The 21,279-nt window shown below is 47.3% G+C and overlaps 1 protein-coding gene across 2 annotated transcripts in view; it reads right to left on the reverse strand.

The window, feature by feature from the left end:
• TTC9 (tetratricopeptide repeat domain 9) overlaps nucleotides 1-21,279 on the reverse strand; it is a 42,304-nt gene that overhangs the window by 12,115 nt on the left and 8,910 nt on the right. For both annotated transcript variants that reach the window (XM_079914748.1, XM_079914747.1), the window contains exon 2: nucleotides 2,119-2,301. In XM_079914748.1, the coding sequence (XP_079770874.1) occupies nucleotides 2,119-2,301 (183 nt within the window). The remainder of the gene's footprint in view (nucleotides 1-2,118; nucleotides 2,302-21,279) is intronic.

Raw genomic sequence — 21,279 nt, forward strand, 5'->3', positions numbered from 1 at the left:
TCCAAATGATCAATAAATATTAGTTGATTGTAATGTTTTTTTTAAAAAAATAATTTTATTTATTTTTGGCTGTGTTGGGTCTTCGTTGCTGCGCGCAGGCTTTCTGTAGCTGTGGCGAGCGGGGGCTACTCTTCGTTGCGGTGCGCGGGCTTCTCATTGCGGTGGCTTCTCTTGTTGGGAGCATGGGCTGTAGGCGCGCGGGCTTCAGTAGTTGTGGCACGTGGGCTCAGTAGTTGTGGCTCGCGGGCTCTAGAGCGCAGGGTCAGTAGTTGTGGCTCACGGGCTTAGTTGCTCCACGGCATGTGGGATCTTCCTGGACCAGGGCTCGAACCCGTGTCTCCTGCATTGGCAGGCGGATTCTTAACCACTGCGCCACCAGGGAAGCCCCTGTAATGTTTTTCAGTTGGAGAGTTTAGAAGAAATTTGCTTCATTGTCTTATCTCGTTCTTACTAGTAAGGTTAGGCAACCACCTCACCACAAACTGGGGAATTTCCCCCCAGTTCCAGCCCTTAAATTAGTGAGTGTTCTAAACATAGAACAACTATTTAGCCCTGCACACACCAAAATATGAATTAGGCTGCCTGAGATGTTTACTTCCACAAGCACAAATGAATGCTGTATAATATTCCAGAATGCCTGGCAGGGCACCCAGAACAGTACTGGCAGATAGCAGGTGCTCAAGAAAACTCTGTTGAATGAGTCCCATTCTTGGTCCTCAAGTGGCTTATAGTAGAGCTGGGGGAACACGATTTATATACAGAAAACAAATCAACAACACATAAAAATAAAGATATTAGTGTTCTTTAAAAAAATAAAGAAAAAAGCATATTGGGTATTTGCAAATTCATCCTAGCAAGACTCCTTGGAAGGAGAATTGCATTAAAAAGAAATCATCCATATGAACAACCACGGCAACAGCAAGTCAAAGTCATGGTTTAAATGATACCTTCTCAAGTGTTCCCTGGTGGCGCAGTGGTTGAGAACCTGCCTGCCGGTGCAGGGGACACGGGTTTGATCCCTGGTCCGGGAAGATCCCACACGCCGCGGAGCAACTAAGCCCGTGCGCCACAACTACGGAGCCTGCGCTCCAGAGCCCGCGAGCCACAACTACGGAGCCTGTGAGCAGCAACTACTGAAGCCTGTGCCCCTAGAGCCCGTGCTCCACAACAAGAGAAGGCACCACAATGAGAAGCCTGCACACCGCGACGAAGAGTAGCCCCCGCTCGCCACAACTAGAGAAAGCCCCTGCGCAGCAACAAAGACCCAACTCAGCCAAAAATAAATAAATAAATTTATTAAAAAATAAATAAATAAATGATACCTCCTCAGAGAGGGTGTTCCTGACCACCTGGTCTGAAATAGCACCCCCTTTAATCTTGATCCTCTGACTCTGCTTTACTTCCTTCATAGCACTTACTACTACTAAATATTACGTTATCCATTTGTCTGTTTACTGTCCATCTCCTTCCATTATAACATAACGTCCTTGAAGGTAGCAACTTTTTTTTGTTCCCTGCTATTTACCCAGCACCTAGAAGAGTTCCTGGCCCATTGTACCTGCTCGATATATACCTGTGGCATGAATGAATGGCGGGGCTAGTGGATGTGATTTAAGCAAATGGTACAGATGACACCTGCTCTAAGGACTAGGATCTGACTGAAGGAGTTGGAGCATGCTTCCTGGAGGATGCTGGGCTTAGCCCCCAGATTATCCATTTGTATTCTGTCTCATCAACCAGAATGTGAGCTCCTCACAAGTGGGGACCGCGTCTTCTCATCTCCATCCTTGGCACCCAGCACAAATCTTGGCACATAGTAAGAATACAATATGTACCCGTTGAATAAGTAAAGAGGGCTGGATTCTCGGTTGGAGAAATGAAGAATTCCATATTCTATTTGAAAAGAAGAGATGCCCAAGCTCCCTGGAACCCAGACCCCAGGCAAAGGCATGGACTATGTGTTCTCCTTGTTCCAGGACCTAGCACACACCTGACCCTTCATTTGCCATTTCCCTCCCTGCCTGGCCCTGCCAGCCAGGAACTCTGACCACGGCAATGAGACGGCCTGGGAGCTGCCCCAGGGGGCTGGTGGTAAGGAAAGAGCAGTTGCTGCCTTACCTGTTGGCTGTCGGGTCCTTGCTTCTTTCAGGTAGTAGAGTGCTTTGTCGTAGTCTCCAAGGTGGTAGAAGGCCACGCCGGACCGGTAAAGGGCCTTGAAATTCTCCCCTTCTTTCTTCAGGACTTTGAGGCAGTACTCTTTGACTCGTTCATAGTTCACCAGCTCAGCCTGGAGCAGGCAGGCTACAGAGGAAGGGAGAAAGAAGGGATAGTGTCATCACCACAACAGCAGCAGGCTCTGAATGTCTCCCTTTGGTTTTTCCTCTCTGACCGGAGAAGGTTTACGAGTGCTGGGGCTTTACGGTGCGGTTTATGCCGTGGAGTTTGTCATCAAATAATCCAGGGTTCTAGGATCCAGTTTCATCTTCAACAAGCTCTGTGACCTTGAGCAAGTTACCTGACCTTGTAATATGAATTGAGTCCTAACCCCCAGTGCTTTAGAATGTGACCTTCTTTGGAAATAGGGTCTTTACAAAGGTAATCCAGTTAAAGAGAGGTCATTAGAGTGGGTTCTAATCCAATCTTACCAGTGTCCTTATAAAAAGGGTACAATAGACTGAATGTTTGTGTCCCCCCGAACATTCACATGTTGAACACTAATTCCCAGAGTGACGGTATTTGGAGGTGAGGTCTTTGGGAGGTGACTAGGTATTGAGGGTGGGGCCCTTATGACTGGGATTCATGCTCTTATAAAAGAGAGCATGAGAGAGCTCCCTCACCCCTTCTGCTATGTGAGGACACAGTGAGACAACAGCCATCTATGAACCAGGAAGTGGGCCCTCACCAGACACTGAATCTGCGGTGTCTTGATCTTGGACTTCCCAGCCCCTAGAACTATGAGAAATAAGTGGTTGTTGTTTGAGCCACCCACTGTGCAATGCTTTTGTTACAGCAGCCCAAAGAGACTAAGACAAATGAGAAGTTTGGACACCAAGACAGACACACAGGAAAGACGATGTGAAGAGACACAGGGAAAAGATGGCCAAGGAATGCCTGGGGCTACCTGAAGCTAGGAGAGAGGCACAGCTCTCAGAAGGAATCAACCCTGCCAACACCTTGATCTTGGACTCCTAGCCTCCAGAACCATGAGAAAGAACGTATCTATTGTATAAGCCATCAGTCTGTGACACTTTTGTTGTGGCTACGGTAGGGACAAGCCACAAGAGGCAATGACAATACTAACCTTGGCCAATATTTGTCAAACGCTTCCCTTGTGCCGGATGCTTGCTTCGTTGCTTTACTTGTCTCACCTGATAGAATCTTTGGGATACTATAACGAAGGTCCAAGTATTATTCCCATTTTACAGATGAGGAAGCTGAGGCCCAGAGAGGTTTAAGTAACTTCCCAAGGACACACAACATGAAAGAGGCAAGGCTGAGATTTAAATCAAAACTGTCCAGCTCCAGAGCCCAGGTTCCTCACTGAGCTGTTGAAGGGATTATATGAAATGGTGGCACAGTATTTGACACAGGGCTTGGCACATAGTAAACACCCACACTGTTACTTCATGTCATTATAATTCTTTGCAGCCCCTGCAATCCCGTGGTGACAACTGCCTCTACTTTCCTCAAGTTCTCTTCCACACGTTTGTCTCTGCAGTCCCTGGGAGCAGGGGCCTCTGACGGGCTAGTGACCAGCCTTATACAGAGCACACCTCTGGGCGTGAGAGACCTGGGGGTCCCAGGCAAGAGGAAGCTGAGGCTGGCAGCTGCCTATGTGGGGCTCCTTCCTATTCCAGAGTCAGTTATCTCTGAGTAAACCGTCTCCCCCTTGAAGCTTTCTCTCACAGCGATCAGTCACAGGGCCAGGGCTAGGGCGAGGGTGAGGAAGCTTGTACCCTTGAGTGAGCACCTCCTTACATACTGTGCCCTAGGGGCCTCACTTGCCTCACCCTAATCCCAGCCCTGCTGAGCTACCTCGGCCTCCATTCCATCCCTCAAGCATTCAGTAGGCGTTGACTAAAGGCAAAGAGGGGTGTCAAACACACTGGAGGAATTTTTTAAAAGGGGGTGGGGTGCGGTGGCGGAAGGGCACCTGTCTGCTTCTTCAAAGTGAATGAAAACAGACTTAGCAGGTCAAACTGCTGCTTCCTGCCAAGACCTGGCTGGTGGGACGTGGGACGTGGGAGGATGCTGATGCGCTGCTCCTTTGCACCCAGGTTTCTCCCACGTTGGAAGAATCATCCTCGGGATAGAGTCAAGTCACTGATTTTAATCTTCAGGGGTCTAACTTCTGCTGCTTTGATTCCTTAAATAACTTCCCAGGGATGTGAACTGCTGATTAAGAGACCAGATCTTTCATCGGGCATTTTAGACCCAAAAAAACAAAAAAAACCCAAACAAAAAACATCCTTTTGCAGGCTGAGTTGGCGCTATGACAACCAGGAAGTGGCAGAGAATCAGCCCAGATCTGGAAATTGACCCATCACGTTCCACTCGCTACAGGGCAGGAAGCCAAACAAGTCGACAGAAGCAGCAGGTTGCTAACACCGTGGGCATGGGCGTGGGTGGCTGTGGTCTCAGAGACACGCAGACCTGCTGGCACACTAGGGGTCCACCCTGCCGAGCTGATGCCACCAGCTCCCTGCCCTCTCTTCCCTCAGCTGTGGGGTGGAGGCCCCCCTGCCCCCCTGCCCTACTCCGTTGCTGCTGGAGTTTGCCTTGGTGCTTTCACAGCTCTGCGGACAGGGAGGGCTTCTGTCATGAGGTTCCCGCCTGGGAACCTCACTGGCTGCTACCTGTGTGGGACTTGGCTCTAACAGCTGCCCCCAGAACTGAAGGGTTTCCTGTCCAAGCTTCCACAGGCCATCTCGTGTCCTCCGTTCTCAGCTGAGAGCCCTCTTCCTGTCCAGCCCTCCATCCTCAGACACTTCTGTTTGCTGACCTGAGCAGTCTAGGAAATGGATCTCTGTTTGTTTTAAAAAACAGTGTTTGAATGTCTAAAACTGGGGTGGGGGGGAAGCAAAAAGGCCTGGAAACGGGAAAGTCCTCCCGCTAACACACCGTCCCCCCACCTTGGGCAAAAGAAGGATAGCAGTCGATTTCCAGGACTCATTCAGTGAAAATGCCTGGAATTCCCCTGCAGATCTGGTGTGAACTGTGAGACCTGGTTGTGGACCTGGGTTCAGACCGCAGGGGAGGTGGGGCCCGGCAGGTTACAGGGTGTGGAGGCCCTATTGGCACCAGAGGCAGAGCCCAGGGAGATGGAGAAATCTGGAGTTAGCTCGGGTCCAGATGGGCTGCCTTCCCAAAAGTCTGCACCGAGAGGGGGAATCCAGATAAGAAACAAGGGGTGGCAGGCCAGAGCTCTTAAGAAGGCCCAGGGTGGAGGAGGCAAGAGACAGTCTGGGCTGCACTCAGCCCTACCTGCAGGTGATGTTTAGGTACCTCTCTTGTTTGGGTGGGGAGTTATCTGGGGTACATATAACAAGTCCATGGGATAAGTAAAATGGGATGTTTGTAGGCACATTTTAGAGTTGAAGAAGTTAAGAAGGAGAGGTTGACCAGCAGTCTCTTGATGTTTCTTCCATGTTTCTCTGCCTGCTACCCAGGGCCTGGGGGCTGCAGGAAACCCTGAGACTAGGTCATTTTGTCCCATTGCCTTTTCTTCCTCTCTGTCGTTAATCCCTTACCTTGTGTCAGAGGATACCTTACCTTACCTCAGTACCTTACATATACTATGTCTTTTCATCTTCACAGCAAATCTATGAAACAGGTTCTCCGTTATGCTTCTTTTACTGATGATGAAACCCAGTTCCAGAGAAAGTAGGTAACCTGCTGGAGGTCACTCAACTAGGAGGTGGCGGAATTACGATAGCCTCCCACTTCTGCCTGGCTCCCAAGACTGTGCTCTTGCCCATGGGTACCTGTGGGTCTACGTGTGAAGCCTTTAGAAACCACATCACCCCTCGTAAAAGACAGGGCACCTGTGTAAACAGCCTTCCTTTGGGTCCCAGGGTCAACAAAACAAAAACTAACTGCACAGAGCACTGTACAGGGCACTGGGATGAGGTGGTGAACCAAACGCCCTGCCCCGTCCTGGAGCTGATGGACTGCTGGGGAGGGCAGATGGTGCGTTATCTCAAATACCCCCGTGTGCCAAGAGCTGTGAAGGAGAAGTGATGAGTGGGAGCCTCCTGAGGGGGGAGGGCCCTAAACCAAGATCAAGTATCGTGGGAGGCTTCTTGGAAGAAGCAGTGTTTAAGCTGGGTTCCAAAGGTTGTGTTTCTCAACCTCAGCACCATAAATATTTTAACCTGGGTAATTGTTTGTTGGGGGGGGGGGTGTCCTGTGCATTGTAGGATGTCTAGCAACATCCTTGTGTTCTACACACTAGATGCCAATTGTGACAAGCAAAACAATGTCTCCAGATATCGCCAGATGTCCCCTGGTGGGGGGCGGGGGGAATCACGCTTGTGTGAGAACAGTTGATGTAGGTGGAAAGGAGAAAAATCTTTCTATGTGGGGGGGGGGGGGGAGGGAGGGATGGAGGAAGGAAGGAAGAAGGAAAGAAAGAAGGAAAGAGAAAGGAGGAAGGAAGGAAGGAAAGAAAGAGAGAAAAGAAAGGAAGGAAGGAAGGAAGGAAGGAAGATAGAAAGAAAGAGAGATTATGGCTTATTTGAGGAGGTTTGAGTAGCCAAGCCCAGCTGGAGCAGAGAGACTGAAGGGAAGGGTAAAAGGGAATAAAGCTAGAGAAGCAAGATGAAACCAGGACACACAGACCCTTCTGGTTCATGTTGAGGATCTGGGACTTTATTCTTAGGGCAAGAGTGGATTTGGATGATAAAATAATGGTGACTCGGTTGACTCAAGCTGAGGCAGAAAGGCAGGAGAAAGGGATTCATTCAAGCGGCACCCAGGAGTCAGAACTGACTAGCATTAGGGAACCCCTGAAGCATGTTCCCTCTGCTGTTACACTCACGTGCTTGGATCCCGTCATCCCGGGAGATCCTAGCTTGCCATTTTGGATCCACTGAGGATCCACGAGTTCTCTTCCACATTGTAGCAACCTGGTCTCCGTTTGAAATAAGGTTTAAAATACGAGTCTCTGTGCTCTACTGTACGGCACAGATCACTATGCTAAAGAGTACTGGGCTGGGAATCAGAAGAGCTGGATCCTCGTCCCACCTTTGCCACTAGCCAACATTAGGAAAATCACTTTCCCTTTCGGGGCCTCAGTAAAAACGAGGGGCCCACACTTCATTGAGTCATCTCTACCATACCTAACAGCCTGTGAATATCAATGTTTGCCACTTAATAGAAGGATGAAATTGTTTCACTGGTTCCTCTTCAAAAGGACTTCTGTTCTATTACTTTTGGTAAAAGGCATCTTCTGCTGCAGATGACAATCAGAAATGGGGGGGGCAGCGATTGAAGGGCTTGTCTAAGACAGTCCTGCCATGTGGAGATTTGTTCTGGCACAGAGACTGGATTATGTTCGGATGTGGTCTTCCCAAGCCAAGGCTCTGGGGCAGGATCTTCCCTGCAGGGCGTAAGCACCGCCGCTGTTGGCCAGTCCCAGCTTAGGAGACAGTGGACTTGGGAAGGCAGGCCTCAGGCTAGATGGAAAGGGAGCTTGTTCTTGTCCATGGCCTTGGCTCTGAGTATATATTTGGCTTCCAAGATGCAGTTATTAAGCAGCAGATGCCCAGTGGGGAGACATGTCCAAAGTAGACATGTGGAGATGGGCCCGGGCTCCCAGACCACCATATCTAGAAGCTCTTTTTGGAGAAATATTATGAACTTTCTGGTCTCTGGGTCTTCTGACAAGTTTGAATAAATGCTGCATCCTGGAGTCAACCAAGCTGTGGAGAATTAGGACAAGCTTCCATTCATACTTGGAAAGGAGTGCTAGAAGGGAAACTGCCTTGCCTGAGCCTACCATGGGGGCAGCAGTAGTGGCCAGTGCAACTTACAAGAGAAAGGTAAACTTGGAGGACAAAATTGGGACGGTAAGTCCTCAATCGCTCCTCCCATGTGGAGATTCCTCTTCCGTTGCCAACCTTGGGTGGTTAGGGTATGATTTTATGGAAAGAGCTTGGCAGGCTTTCTTAGCTCCGCAGAGGACTCTTCGGTAGGAGAAAGAGAATCAGAAACTTAAACAGCCCCAAGCACTCACACACAGAGACAGAGGAAATCATAAGTTTGATGTTCCCCAAGGCAACCACACTGAGACCTCAGGCTAAAACACGTCAGGCTCTCCTGGCTCTGCCACCTGTTTTGTTTCTGTTTTTCCTGGTGCATGCAGGGCATGGTGACAGCCCGGGCAAAACGCCACTTGTTGGCATGAGATGAAAGGAAACTGGATGGGAGGAGGAAGACCAAGTTCATGTAGCCATTGGTTTTCTTCTGACAGCCGATTCACTACCATTTGCCCTTACCTGCTGGACGGGAGGGAAGCATGGGCTGTATGGGAGGGAAGGAGAGACCCATCTGGGGCCAGGAGTGAGGAGGGGGAACCTGCTTCATGAGGCTGCTCCCTGTTCGGAGGTGAATCGTGTCCTCCCAAAAAGGTATGTTGGAGTCCTAATCTTCAACACCTCAGAATGTGATCCCATATGGAGAGAGAGTCTTCATAGGGGTGATCAAGTCAAAATGAGGTCAGTAGGGTGGACCCTAATTCAGTACGACTGGTGTCCGTAGAAAAAGGAGAAATTTGGACACAGAGTCAGACACACACAGAAAAGACGATGTGAAGAGACACAGGGAGAAGGTGGCCACCTACAGCCAAGGAATGCCAGAGGCTACCAGAAGCTAGGAGAGAGGCCTGGAACAGATTCTCCCTCACAGCTCTCGGAAGGAGCCAACCCTACCAACACCTTCATCTTGGGCTCCTAACCTCCAGAACTGTGAGACAGTGTTTCTCTGTTATTTTAAGCCATGCCGTTTGTGGTGCTTTATGATGGTGGCCTTAGGAAACGAATACACCTTGCTGGTCATTTCTTTGGGAAGTGGGCCCAGGAATTGGCTATGACGTTCCTGGGGGAGATTTTCCCAAACCAAATTATCTGACCCATTTTCAAATTGATTTCAAGGGGCGTTGGCATAGGAGTCAAGTGGAAAGAGCTTAGATCAGGATAGAGGTGACATTCGGGATATTTAACAACTGGTATAGGTCCTAACCACACGGAATAGGCACATGGGATTGTGCCGGTTCTGGGGTGTTCTGGCTGCGTCAGTGCTGGAGCTGGAGATACGGTCCCAGGCTGGAATCCAAGCTCTGCCACGCACTAGCCCTGGCCCTTGGGCAGGTTACTTCCTCTCCCTCGGTCTCCTTCTTCTCATGTGTTAAATGAAGATAATAATACCTACGTTGTAGAGACTCTTGTGATGATAAAATGAAGTAATTAATGTATGTTATATGCCCCACACAGCGCTGGGCACAAACACTGATTCTCATAAATGCTAGTTCTTTAGGAAATCACTGGTCGAATGTGGTTTCCCCAGCAACGTGTTATGTTAACCAGAGGAAATTTCCATTTTGAATCCTACACACAGTGCAGGAAACTACAGCTTAATTTAAAGCCAATTTTCAAGAATAGGTCAGATATATTTTGGAGGGTAATTTAGAGGTTCTTTCTTTTTTTAGCATCTTGATTCTTTTTTTAAAAATTGAGGTAGGGACTTCCCTAGCGGTCCAGTGGTTAAGAATCTGCACTTCCACTGCAGGGGGTGCAGGTTCAATCCCTGGTCGGGGAACTAAGATCCTGCATGCTATGCGGTGTGGCCAAAGAAAATAAAAAAAGAAAAAAAAATTGAAAAAAGGTTGAGGTAAAGTTGACATAACATGATGTTCATTTCGGGTGTACAACATGGTGATTTGTTGTTTGTATATATTGCAAAATGACAGAGGGTCTTTCTGTGGCAGAGCAATGGGAATGTAGTGTGTGCAGTGAAATGATGGGTATCTTTACTTATTAGGCTTCATATCCAGGACTGCTATGACCCACCCAATTTTACCTTTCCATAAAAGTACTGATTTTCCTCTCTTTGTACACGAATGCTTACACTCAGAGTTCTGAAAACAACTTTCTTTTCTTGATTTCTCTCTTTTTTTTTCTTTCTGGACATTTACGTTGCCTCTACATTTTAGATACTGAAGTAACTTTATGATAAATATACTCATGGAGGTTTTGTTTATGTTAAATATAACCTATAATCCCAGGGTTACAATTACTAGGTCAGGGTGTGTGCCTGTCTGCGTGGCCTTTGCCACGTAACACGCAGATCTTCCCCCTTGACAGTGGCTGTTTACTTAGAGCCTTGGGCCCTCCCAAACGCCTAGGAATCTTCATTTCAGAAATAATCTATGTTTGGCTTGCTTTTATTTCACTGGGTTGTGGGGAGGGCAAAGAAGACAGCTGGAAGGAGATGGGCAAACCCCAGTTTGCACAAAGAGATGTCTACTTTCTAAGGGAGATGAAGAATTTAGGGGTAAGGCAGACCTGGGTTCTAATCCTGACTGCCCCTGGCCAGTTAGGCGGCCTTAGAAAGTGACTGGCCCTCTCTAAGACTCGTTTCCTCGTCTCTGAAATAAAGACAGCAACTCTATCGAACTCACCGGTCTGTTCTGAGGATGAAGTGAGAAAGTGCACCACAACGCTGGATGCAGCGCTGGGCCCACAGCAAATGCTCCGTGGACATGAGCCGATTCAGAGATCAGCAAAAATGCTCCGCCCCCAAACCTGTGCGGCGAGGGCAGAGCCCATCCCCGATTTCTCATTTTTCCTTTCATGGTCTCGGATGTACATAAACTCACACTTGCCACAAATGTTTCCCACACCTAGGTTTGATGCTTGGTTTTACTTACCAGTTTTCCTTTCAAAAGTGTGCTCAAAGGTGTGTTTTCCTATCGGGGGTAGGTGGGTATGTGCAGAGAACATGATAAAAGCAGCTTTGCAGCCAGAAAAGGGGGCTTAGAGAAAGAATGGGGTAGGGTTCTGGGACTATTTTCTTTTCACTTATAGATTAGACGGCCTCTGAGTCAACAGTTGGTTGTACCCTCCTCCCACCCATCTCCATCCCTAAACTGCAGACGTGAATGCTGCCTCCTGCTGCTCTCAGCCCTTCTCTCATCACGAGTAGATGATTGGGTACCACCGCCGATATTTCACTGACAGCTTTTTGGATGGGGTGGCAGACAGACCCAAAGTTGCTGGGCTCCTCTGGAGTCCTAATAATTTGGGAAAGCTAGGAGCTCTAAAAGCCAGCTGGGGCAGGAAAATGAATAGGCCTTGTTCCTGACTCTATAGGGCATGAAAGAGCCTTCGAGAGAAGACGGAAATATTTTTATGGAGAAGTCGCTGGCCAGTTTCAGTGCCTCTGAGTTAGTGGATACAAGACAATGTCCCCAGCACTAGCATTCACCTGGCATCCTTGGGTTCAGACAGCTCGCCTCTCAGAGTTTCAGTTTTGAAGTGGGTAAAAATGAAGGTAATTATGGCTGCTCCCCACCTTGAAGGCTTGTGAGCGGGCTGAGAAAAGTCAGGGTTTCCCTGACATCTGATGAGAACCCCACAGTGTTTCTCATTAAATCATCCACGCTAACTGATCGTCATTAGTTAACATGGAGATTCCGGAACTCTGTGATCCACATTGTTTTCTTAAGTCTGTTTTTTTTCGGCTGAGCTGCACAGCATGTGGGATCTCAGTTCCCCGACCAGGGATGGAACCTGCGCTCCCTGCATTGGAAGCGTGGAGTCTCACCCACCGGACCGCCAGGGAAGTCCCCGTAATCCACATTTTTAAAAAGTCCCCAGTGAGCACCTGCAGGTGGGCCGCCTCACCTGAGCTAGTACTTTACATTCTACCATTTTCGATGTATGTTTCTTCAGGATCATCTATTGGTTAAACCGTGAGAGCCCAGGATAACCATGGGAGGCCCCAGGATTACCCACAAGGGCAAACAGGTCCCAGAAAGCCATGCCCTAGAGCCAGGAAATCTGCACATGTAGGCAAACAGCTGTTTTCCGACAGTCAACATGTGACATTTTGGGTTCTTTCCTTCTTAGTGATTAGAGACTTCTGACTGGTGAATAGGAGCCCAAGCCAAGGAAATGAAGAAACAGGGTAGAACGCTGAGATGCTTCCTGATGAGCTCAGGAGAATCTAGCCTTGCACCATAGGCAGTATTCATCTATCCTCCCAGAAGGGTAGTAAGAGTAAGAGCAGGTAACCTTGATCAAGCATGAATTGGCCAGGGAGTGTTCTAAGCATTAACCCATTTAATCTGGACAACAGCCTATGAGGTAGGTTCTAGTATTTTGCCCATTTTCTAGATGGGGAAACTAAGGCCCAAGGAAGTTCAGTCACTTGCCAAAGGTCACAAAGCTAATATGCATCAGGGCCGGGATTTGATTCTAAGCCATCTGTCACCTGAGACCGTGATCTTAAGCATTACCCACAGTGCTGTCTTAGAATGTTCAACTGCCTATAATGAATTTTAATTCAGTTCCTTCATTAGACAGCTTTGAGGCTTGAGTTCTGCTTCTTGCCAGGTGCAACTGTGGGACTCTGTCGGTACCAAACTGTGCTCATTTTATTTGTATACTTTATCTGTATACATCTCATTTGGAAGCTTCCTATATAACTCTCCGGGACCCTCTACCCCTCTTATGTCTCTGCATTCAAAGACAAAAACAAACAAACAAAACCAAGTGCAAAGTTTCCACCAAGGCTTCTCTTTTTTAAGTCCTAAAACCACCTGCATCTCCAATTCCATTGAGAGTCGGCTGTGATCCTAATAGGGCTGACATGACACATCTCTGGTTTCTTCCTGAAACAACATCCATCTTAGCTGCTGCTGGCCAGACTAACACCAACAGTATTATTTTTTAATTGAAATTTTTATTGAGATAATATTAGATTCACATACAGTTGTAAGAAATAATACAGAGATCCCTTGCACCCTTTATCCAGTGTCCCCAATGATAACATCTTATAAAACTATAGTATAATATATTGACTACCATATTGACACTGATACAATCTGCAGATCTTATTCAGGTTTTCCAGCTTCACTTGTACTCATGTGTGTGTGTGTGTGTGTGTTAATTCTATACCATTTATCACATACGTGGTTTCCTGTGTCTACCCCCAAAGTTAAGTTACAGAACAGTTCCATCACAGGAGGGATCCCGTTGCCCTTTTATAACTACATCCATATCTCTCCTGTATCCCCACCTCCTTTTTCACCCCTGACAACCACTAATCTGTTCTCCATGACTAAAATTTTGTCATTTCAAAGTGTTACATAAATGGAATCATATAGTATGAAGTTGTTGAGAATTAGCTTTTTTTCACTTAGCACAATCTTGAGATAATCCCCTTGAGATGCATCCAAGCTGTTACAAGTATCAATAGGTCATTCCTTTTCGTTGCTGAGTAGTATTCCATGGTATGGGCGTACCAGAGTTTGTTTGACCGTTCATCTGTTGAAGGACATCTGGGCCATTTCCAGTGTTTGGTTATTATGAATGATGCTGCTATGAAGAGTTGTGGGCAGCATTCAGTCTCTCACCATCATTAGTATGATGTTAGCTTTAGTTTTTTTGGTAGATGCTCTTTATCAAGATCAGGTAATTCCCCTCTATTTCTAACTTGCTGGGAAGTTACCATCTTTCTAATACCTGTGAATTATAGTACAACCCTCCCTGATGGTAACACTTTCACAGAACATGTAGGGTGGTCTTTTTATAATGAGGCCAGATCTACAGGTACAGTCATCAGGTGGGCCCTTTTGTTTCCCAATGAATAAAATCATTTTTCACAGCCACAGACTCAGCTCGTGCCCATCATGGTAGCTATTTATGACATATACCTTCTTTGCTTTCCAGACAAGCATCTGTAGGGCATCTGTGAACCCTCACACAGCAAAGCTACATCATACTGGTTTACACACATTGTATGCTCAGGAAGTAGCAATACCAAACACTTATATAGCGTTTCATGACTCACTTGACCTTGACAGTGACTCTGGGAAAATAGGTCTTATTAGTCCTGCTTCCAAGAGCTGAGGCTTAAAGAAGTTAAGTGATTTGCTAAGGCCATTTGAGTTTTAGGGAAAGAGCCAGGACTGTCTAAGCCCAAGCCCACATTGGTTCCCCTCCAGCAGAGCTGGTGGGTAAAGAGACCTGGACTCACTGATTCCTGAAGGTCTTTTCCAAGTCTAAGGCACTGGGAAGCTATGACAACTTCCTGCTGACTCAGGAAGCCAGCACCCTTCAAGTGGCAGTATCTTCATTCACATCATTCTTGCCCTGCCTGGCGCCTAGATAGAGTTTCCCCATCACTGCTGATGCTGTTCCCATGACCAGGGATCGTCTGCCTTTATCCCATGGGCTAAATCTCCTCTGATTCCATTCACATGAATTTCTGACCTTCTATTTTTCCAATCTAGCACATGCTTAACATGGATTCAAATAAACATTGCGAAGTGTTTCTTTTGTTTTGTTTTAGCGACATTATTCTTGGAGGTCTCTTTACACCATTCCCAAGCTGCCCTTTGTTTCCCGCCCTTCGAATTCTTCACATGGATGTCCCCAGCATTCAAGGGCTGCTGCATCCCTCTCACCATCACCACACAATCCTGGGTACAGGCTCTTCGTAAACGTATTCGATGAGGATTCATTCATCACGGCCTGTGCCGGGGCTTTGTAAGGAAATGGAGAGCATTCAAAAGATATTGATATCTTCAAGGAGTTTATATTCTTCTTATTCACCCTCTGTTGGCCACTACTTGGCTGTGAAAGTGGCATTTGAAAGAGCTCAAGTGAAAAACCAGTCTAAAACTCTTATAAGCTAAAAGCTTATGTTGATAGTCCTTTAAGGGATATCGAAATCTGCTCAAGAGAGTTGTAACGCCAAAGCCTGAGGTCAGCTCAGCCTTTTGGTGCCTGTCACATGCTCCTGTTCATGAGGGAAGGAGCAGACTTGGGTGCTACAGCAGCATACTTACAAGTTATCCCATCCACGGCCCCCAACTCTTATCGACTTCATTGCGGTATATACACAGAGAGAAGTGGAGTAGTAGGAAGAAGGTAGGACAGGATTACTGTTTGTCTTCATTAACACCCTTTCTTGGGTTAGAAGTGGGACTTTGGAAGGGCCAGTTGGGCCATCTGGAATATGACAATGAGTATATACCCAGAAACATTCAGAAGAAACCCATTGCCTGATAGTATCTTTACCTTGTTAGCTCTGGCCAAGGACACATGTCATGCCCATTGGCAGGAATTCTGAGCCAGGATGGGGGAAAATCTCAGAAGCCAAAATGCCATCTTGTTCTCTTTTCAGACTTTAAAAAATACCTCTCCTGTTCTGATCACCTCTCCCTCCATCCTTCTGTGACCCCAGCAACACCTCTCCTGTTCCTATTGCCTCTCCTGCCATCTTTCCATGCCAACAGGGCAAATACCACGTAACCAGATATGTTTGGAGATAAGTTAGTTAACAGGCACACGTGTAGCAGAAAGAGCACCTTTGTGGCCTCTCTGTGGCAGCACTGTGTGTATTAGCAAAGTATTGGAAATAACTTGAAGATCCATCAGTAGGAGATTGGCTAAATAAATAACAGGGCATTGGTATAATGGAACATGACGCGTACATTAAATCATGCTGTAGAAAAATAATGACACGGAAAAATGTTTTTAGTGTAAAATATTGGTGGAAAAAGTTGTGAACGTTTGTGCAGTACAACCTGAATCTTGTGAAAGATAAATGTGTGTGTGTGTGTGTGTGTGTGAGTGTGTGTGTATCAGGGTGAAGAATGTGTGATAACAGGCATCAGAGTTCCTCTTAGGGAAGAAATTATCTTTTTTTAGAATACCCTCATCAACTGTGATTTTATTAAAAAAAAAATCACCTCTGCCCATTATGTCTTCAAAGAGAGAAGTGGGGGAACCTGGGAGGAGAGATGCAGGAAAGGCTTCTGAAGGGTTTACTGAGCAGAAAGCACTGGCTGTTCACGGAGCACCAATTTGGAGAGACCCAGGGTCATGAGAGGACTCCAGGCATTGTGGCAGAGGAGTGCCGGTAAGGCGGGATTGAAAGGAGGCTCCAGGGGACATGGCTGCTAGTGCTTTTATTCCCAGGACACCTGATCAAGCCAGGCGCTTTCCTCATCCGACATGAGGAAGGCAGCTCAGGAAACTGGCGCCAGCATAAGACACAAGAGAACAGGCAGAGCAGGCATGAGGCTGCCAGCTTAGCAGCTTCTCCCTCTTGCAGGGGCCTTGCCTTCCTCCACAGCCTCCTTTCCCCAGAGCACCAGTCAACTTTCTTGCTTGTGAAGCTGCCCGGGGAACCCAGCTGATCACAGCATATATCTTCTCTTCCTGGAACATCCTTGCTCTCTGCTCTCAGACTCTGAACTGGTCTAACTTGTGAGAGAATCCGAAGTTCTTTCCCTACTAGTTCAGTTCAAAGAAAGGGTCAGAGAATCCTGGGGCAGAGGATGGAAAGTGGCAGAGAACAGACACCGTCTAACTGAGGCTTATTCGCTTGCACAACCTCAGGCCAGAGACATGTCTGCCTAGAACCCAGCAGTTTCTCATTTATTGATTTACTTATTTATTGTTCGCTGTGTTGGGTCTTCGTTGCTGCACACGGGCTTTCTCTACTTGCGGCAAGCGGAGGCTACACTTCATTGCAGTGCGCGGGCTTCTCATGGCGGTAGCTTCTCTTGTTGCGGAGCTCAGGCTCTAGGCGTGTGGGCTTCAGTAGTTGCGGCACGTGGACTCAGTAGTTGCGGCGCACGGGCTTAGTTGCTCCGTGGCATGTGGGATCTTCCTGGATCAGGGCTCGAACCCATGTCCCCTACATTGGCAGGTGGTTTCTTAACCACTGCACCACCAGGGAAGTCCCAACTCAGCAGTTTCTAAGTGTTTTCTGGACCGCCTTATATCCTGAGAAGCTGGAAGCAGGCATAGACCTCAGGGCCCAAAGGTCCTTGGTTCTGCTGGAGCTCAGCTGCCCTTCAGAGGAAGCCTGATGGGTTACTTGTTCATCCAGCCCCGTGGGCCCAGGTAGGAAACATCCATACCAAAGACTGTTGGTTCACACCGTGCTTGCCTCCCCTGCACTTAAGAGCTGAAACTTGCTCTTAAGTGGCTACAGTGCAGGGGAGGCGAGCAAGGTGGACCCCTCTATTGCTCACTTGCTTCCCATGCTCCCCCATAGCCTCCTTTGCTGAGTCCTTTCTCCTCCCCTCTTGCACACTTTCCCGCCATAGTTCCTACCGGAGTAGGAGTTAGATTTACACATAGCCATCATCTATTTTTTTTTATATTTTATTTATTTATTTTTGAAATTTATTTATTTTTGGCTGCGTTGGGTCTTCATTGCTGCGCACGGGCTTTCTCTAGTTGCGCCGAGCAGGGCTACTCTTCATTGCGGTGTGCAGGCTTCTCATTGTGGTGGCCTCTCTTGTTGCAGAGCACGGGCTCTAGGTGCACGGGCTTCAGTAGTTGTGGCATGTAGGCTCAGTAGCTGTGGCCCACGAGCTTAGTTTCTCCGGCATGTGGGATCTTCCCTGACCAGGGATCGAACCCGTGTCCCCTGCATTGGCAGGCGGATTCCCAACCACTGCGCCACCAGGGAAGTCCCCGTAGCCATCATCTATTAAGCATCTGTTACGTGCCAGGCACTGTGCTAGGCATGCGTGCATGTATCCTTTAATTTCAATCACCATCACAATCCTGTTTGGTGCATACTACTACTCCCATGTTATAAGGGAAGCAGAAGCTTGTCAAGATTAGGACCATCCCAAGGTTAACGGAGGAGTCGATGGGAAGTCAGGAGTCAAACCCAGATCCTCTTACACTAAGTAAAGATCTTTTCCATCAGGCCACCTTGCCCTACAGGTTTTCTGTGCTCCCTTTCTTCCCTCCCATCTTCACTGGCACACACAGGAACACAGCCCTTCTCTCTCTCTCTAGGTATCAGGGAGAATTCCACACAAGTTCCAATGACCCAGTGGCACCTACAGCCTGAGGTTCAGGTCCATTCAAGAAAGGAGCTCCGTTTTGACTCAGCATGAGCAGTTGGCCTAGAATCACATCCCCCAAATCCTCAGATCTGGCCCAGACTCCTCAGGGCTCTCCAGTCTTGAGCCAATGGTGGCAACTCTCTGAGATGCTATAGCTTAGCCAGCAACTGCTCCCTGAAACTCTTGGCCCTGCCGCTGCCAGTTCATTTCCTAACAGCTTTTTTTTTTTTTTTTTCCCCTCCATCAGAACTTCCTGGCCTAATACAGCTAGTCTTGCCAGATTTCTTATGGTGAACGACTGCCTGCTTAGAACCAAAGTCTGAATTTTGGAATAATCTGAGAAGGTGTAGCAGCAGTAGGTAATCTCTGGTACCATCGATTCAGATTCCAGGGCCCAGGCAATGTTTTATAGAGGCTTCCCACCCCAATCTGGTTTCTCTCTGAGACCCTCTGTCTGACTCTATCGTCCGGGGAGACTGCCATTTACTTTGGTTTACCCTCAGATTTGCAAGGTTACCTTGGAAATCTTAGTTGAGATCTTTATGCCTATTTGTCAGCACATATCAGTAAACGGGAACAAAAGAGAGCTCGTTTCCTGTTTCCTTCCTAAATCTGGTTGCTTCCAGAGAGAGAGGCTAGAAGGTGGGGGAGAGGGGAACTAAAGGGTCTTCAAACTCCTAGACAGTTCAGCACTTCCGAAAGGGGACTCGGAGGGCATGTGACCCAACACCGATTGTTTACATATGAGGAAACTGAGGCTCAGCGTGATGTGACTTTTCCAAAGTCACGGAGCAAGTTGACGGCAGACTCTAGATTAGAACCCTGTTCCCACAACCGCATGCCATGTTTTGAGGCGAACACAGTGGATTTGAGATTTGGGCTGTGAAGAGCCATGGCAAGTATCCAATAAAGATCTGATGATTGAGTGAGCTTCCTTCTGGGTGCTGTGTCTGAGCTATCGATGGGCAGGACTTCCTAGACTCAGGGGCCAACAAGCATCTTGGACATGGACCACCCATACGGTCCCTTCCTCCACACCAGCGGCACATCACTAGTGCTCAGGACCAGTTTGTATCACAAGCTCTGACCCAACTTTCTTCCCTGCCTCACCAGCAGATGCAAACCGTCACTCACGTGCTACTGAGTCCAAAGGGGCGTCTCCCTACTGTGGGGTACCATGCTGCCAGGATCCAGCCCTGTGTGTGCATGGGGGTGGTGGGCACTGCAGAAAGGATAAGTCATATTATGGGGAACTAAGAGAAAGTCTGAGGCTTGGGATAAGTTTGCTTGACATCTTTGGTGTTACAGTCTGACAGGATTAGACAAGGCACAGATAATGTCCAGAACGGCATTAAAAATTATGTGTATGAGGTAGGTTTTCTTCGGGAATATAAAAGAAGAAAGCAAAACTACCCATAATCTTTCTACACAGATAATCCTGTCATCGTTTTTCGTAAAAAATAAAAGTAATAATGCATATACTTAGAAAAGTCATGCACTATGGAAAGATTTAGAATAAAAAGTTAAAAAAGGACATGGAGGAACCTTAAATGCATATGACTAAGTGAAAGAAGCCAGTCTGAAAAGGCTACACACTGTATAATTCCAACTATAGGACATTCTGGAAAAGGCAAACTATGGAGACAGTAAAAAGATCAGTGGTTGCCAAGGGTGGGGCGTAAGACATAAAGAGGCACAGCACAGAGGATTTTTAGGGCAGTGAAAGCACTCGGTATGGTACCACAGTGATGGGTACATGTCATCATACATTTGTCTAAACCCACAGAATGTACAACACAAGAGTGAACCCGAAGTAAACTGTGGACTTTTGGTGATCATGACGTGTCGGTGCAGATTCACCAACTGTAACAAATGTACCCCTCTGGTGGGGAGTGCTGATAACGGGGGAGGCTAGGCATGTATGGGTGCAGGGAGTATATGAGAAATCTCTGTCCCTTCCCCTCAATTTTGCTGTAAACCTTAAACTGCTCTAAAAACAATCAAGTCTTAATCTTTAAAAAAAAAAAAGAAGTGAAAGTCTCTCCCCAATTTCTCTGCCCAGTCCCTATTCAAGCGAAGCGAACAGCTTCACTTGCATAATTTCAGATAATCTTCTTGAAAGCAAGTATTGTACTAGAGTAGATGTTGATGCTAGTTTATATCTTTTTTCTTTTTTCAGACACAAAGCAAATAAACACTGTTTTGCATTCTGCCTTTTCACGTAATAACAGATTTTGGAGACTGGTCTCTATCAGTCCACACGGAACTCTCCCATTCTGGGTAATGGCCACCCAGTTCAGAAAGAATGGAGAATTATTCTTTCCAGAGCTGGAAAGGACCTTTGAGATCCTGGACTCCAACCCTCGGTTTTTAGACATCAGAAAACTACGGCCCAAGAGGTAAAATTCCTTGACCCAAGGCAGCTGGTGAGTTAGAGACAGAACTTGCTGTCCACGCCACTCTTTACCAAGTCACGCTTCCGCTGTGTCTTTGATGGGGACGTCTGAAGACTTTCAAAGAACGTCCCTCGCATTCTGCTCATCAGAAACGCTTTTGTTTTACTATATTAGCAAGTGCTTTTTTTGGTGGAGTACGTGCATTTGGGGAGCAGTTTTTTTGTGTGCGTTTGAAACAAAATGGGAGAGTCAGCATCAATAGATATTTAATGCAGAAACCACGCATCAAGAGAGTTTTCCTGGTAGGTACTACTCAAGTATCTCTTTTGTCTTAAAACTGTTAGAATTAAAGGTGGAAATTTACTTCATTGGGCAGTTCCCACTTTTTTTTTTTTAATGTATTTATTTTTGGCTGCACTGGGTCTTCATTGCTATGTGCGGGCTTTCTCTAGTTGTGGCGAGGGGGGGCTACTCTTCGTTGCGGTGCGCGGGCTTCTCATTGCGGTGGCTTCTCTTATTGCAGAGCATGGGCTCTAGGTGCACAGGCTTCAGTAGTTGTGGCACGCAGGCTCAGTAGTTGTGGCACGCGGGCTCTAGAGCGCAGGGTCAGTAGTTGTGGCACACGGGCTTAGCTGCTCTGCGGCATGTGGGATCTTCCCAGACCAGGGCTCGAACCCATGTCCCCTGCACTGGCAGGCGGATTCTTAACCACTGCGCCACCAGGGAAGCCTCAGTTCCCACTTCTTATTTCTATTCTTTTTTTTGTTCTCCTAAATATCC

Source organism: Stenella coeruleoalba (assembly GCF_951394435.1).
Source record: "Stenella coeruleoalba genome assembly, chromosome: 2".
NCBI lineage: Eukaryota > Metazoa > Chordata > Mammalia > Artiodactyla > Delphinidae > Stenella > Stenella coeruleoalba.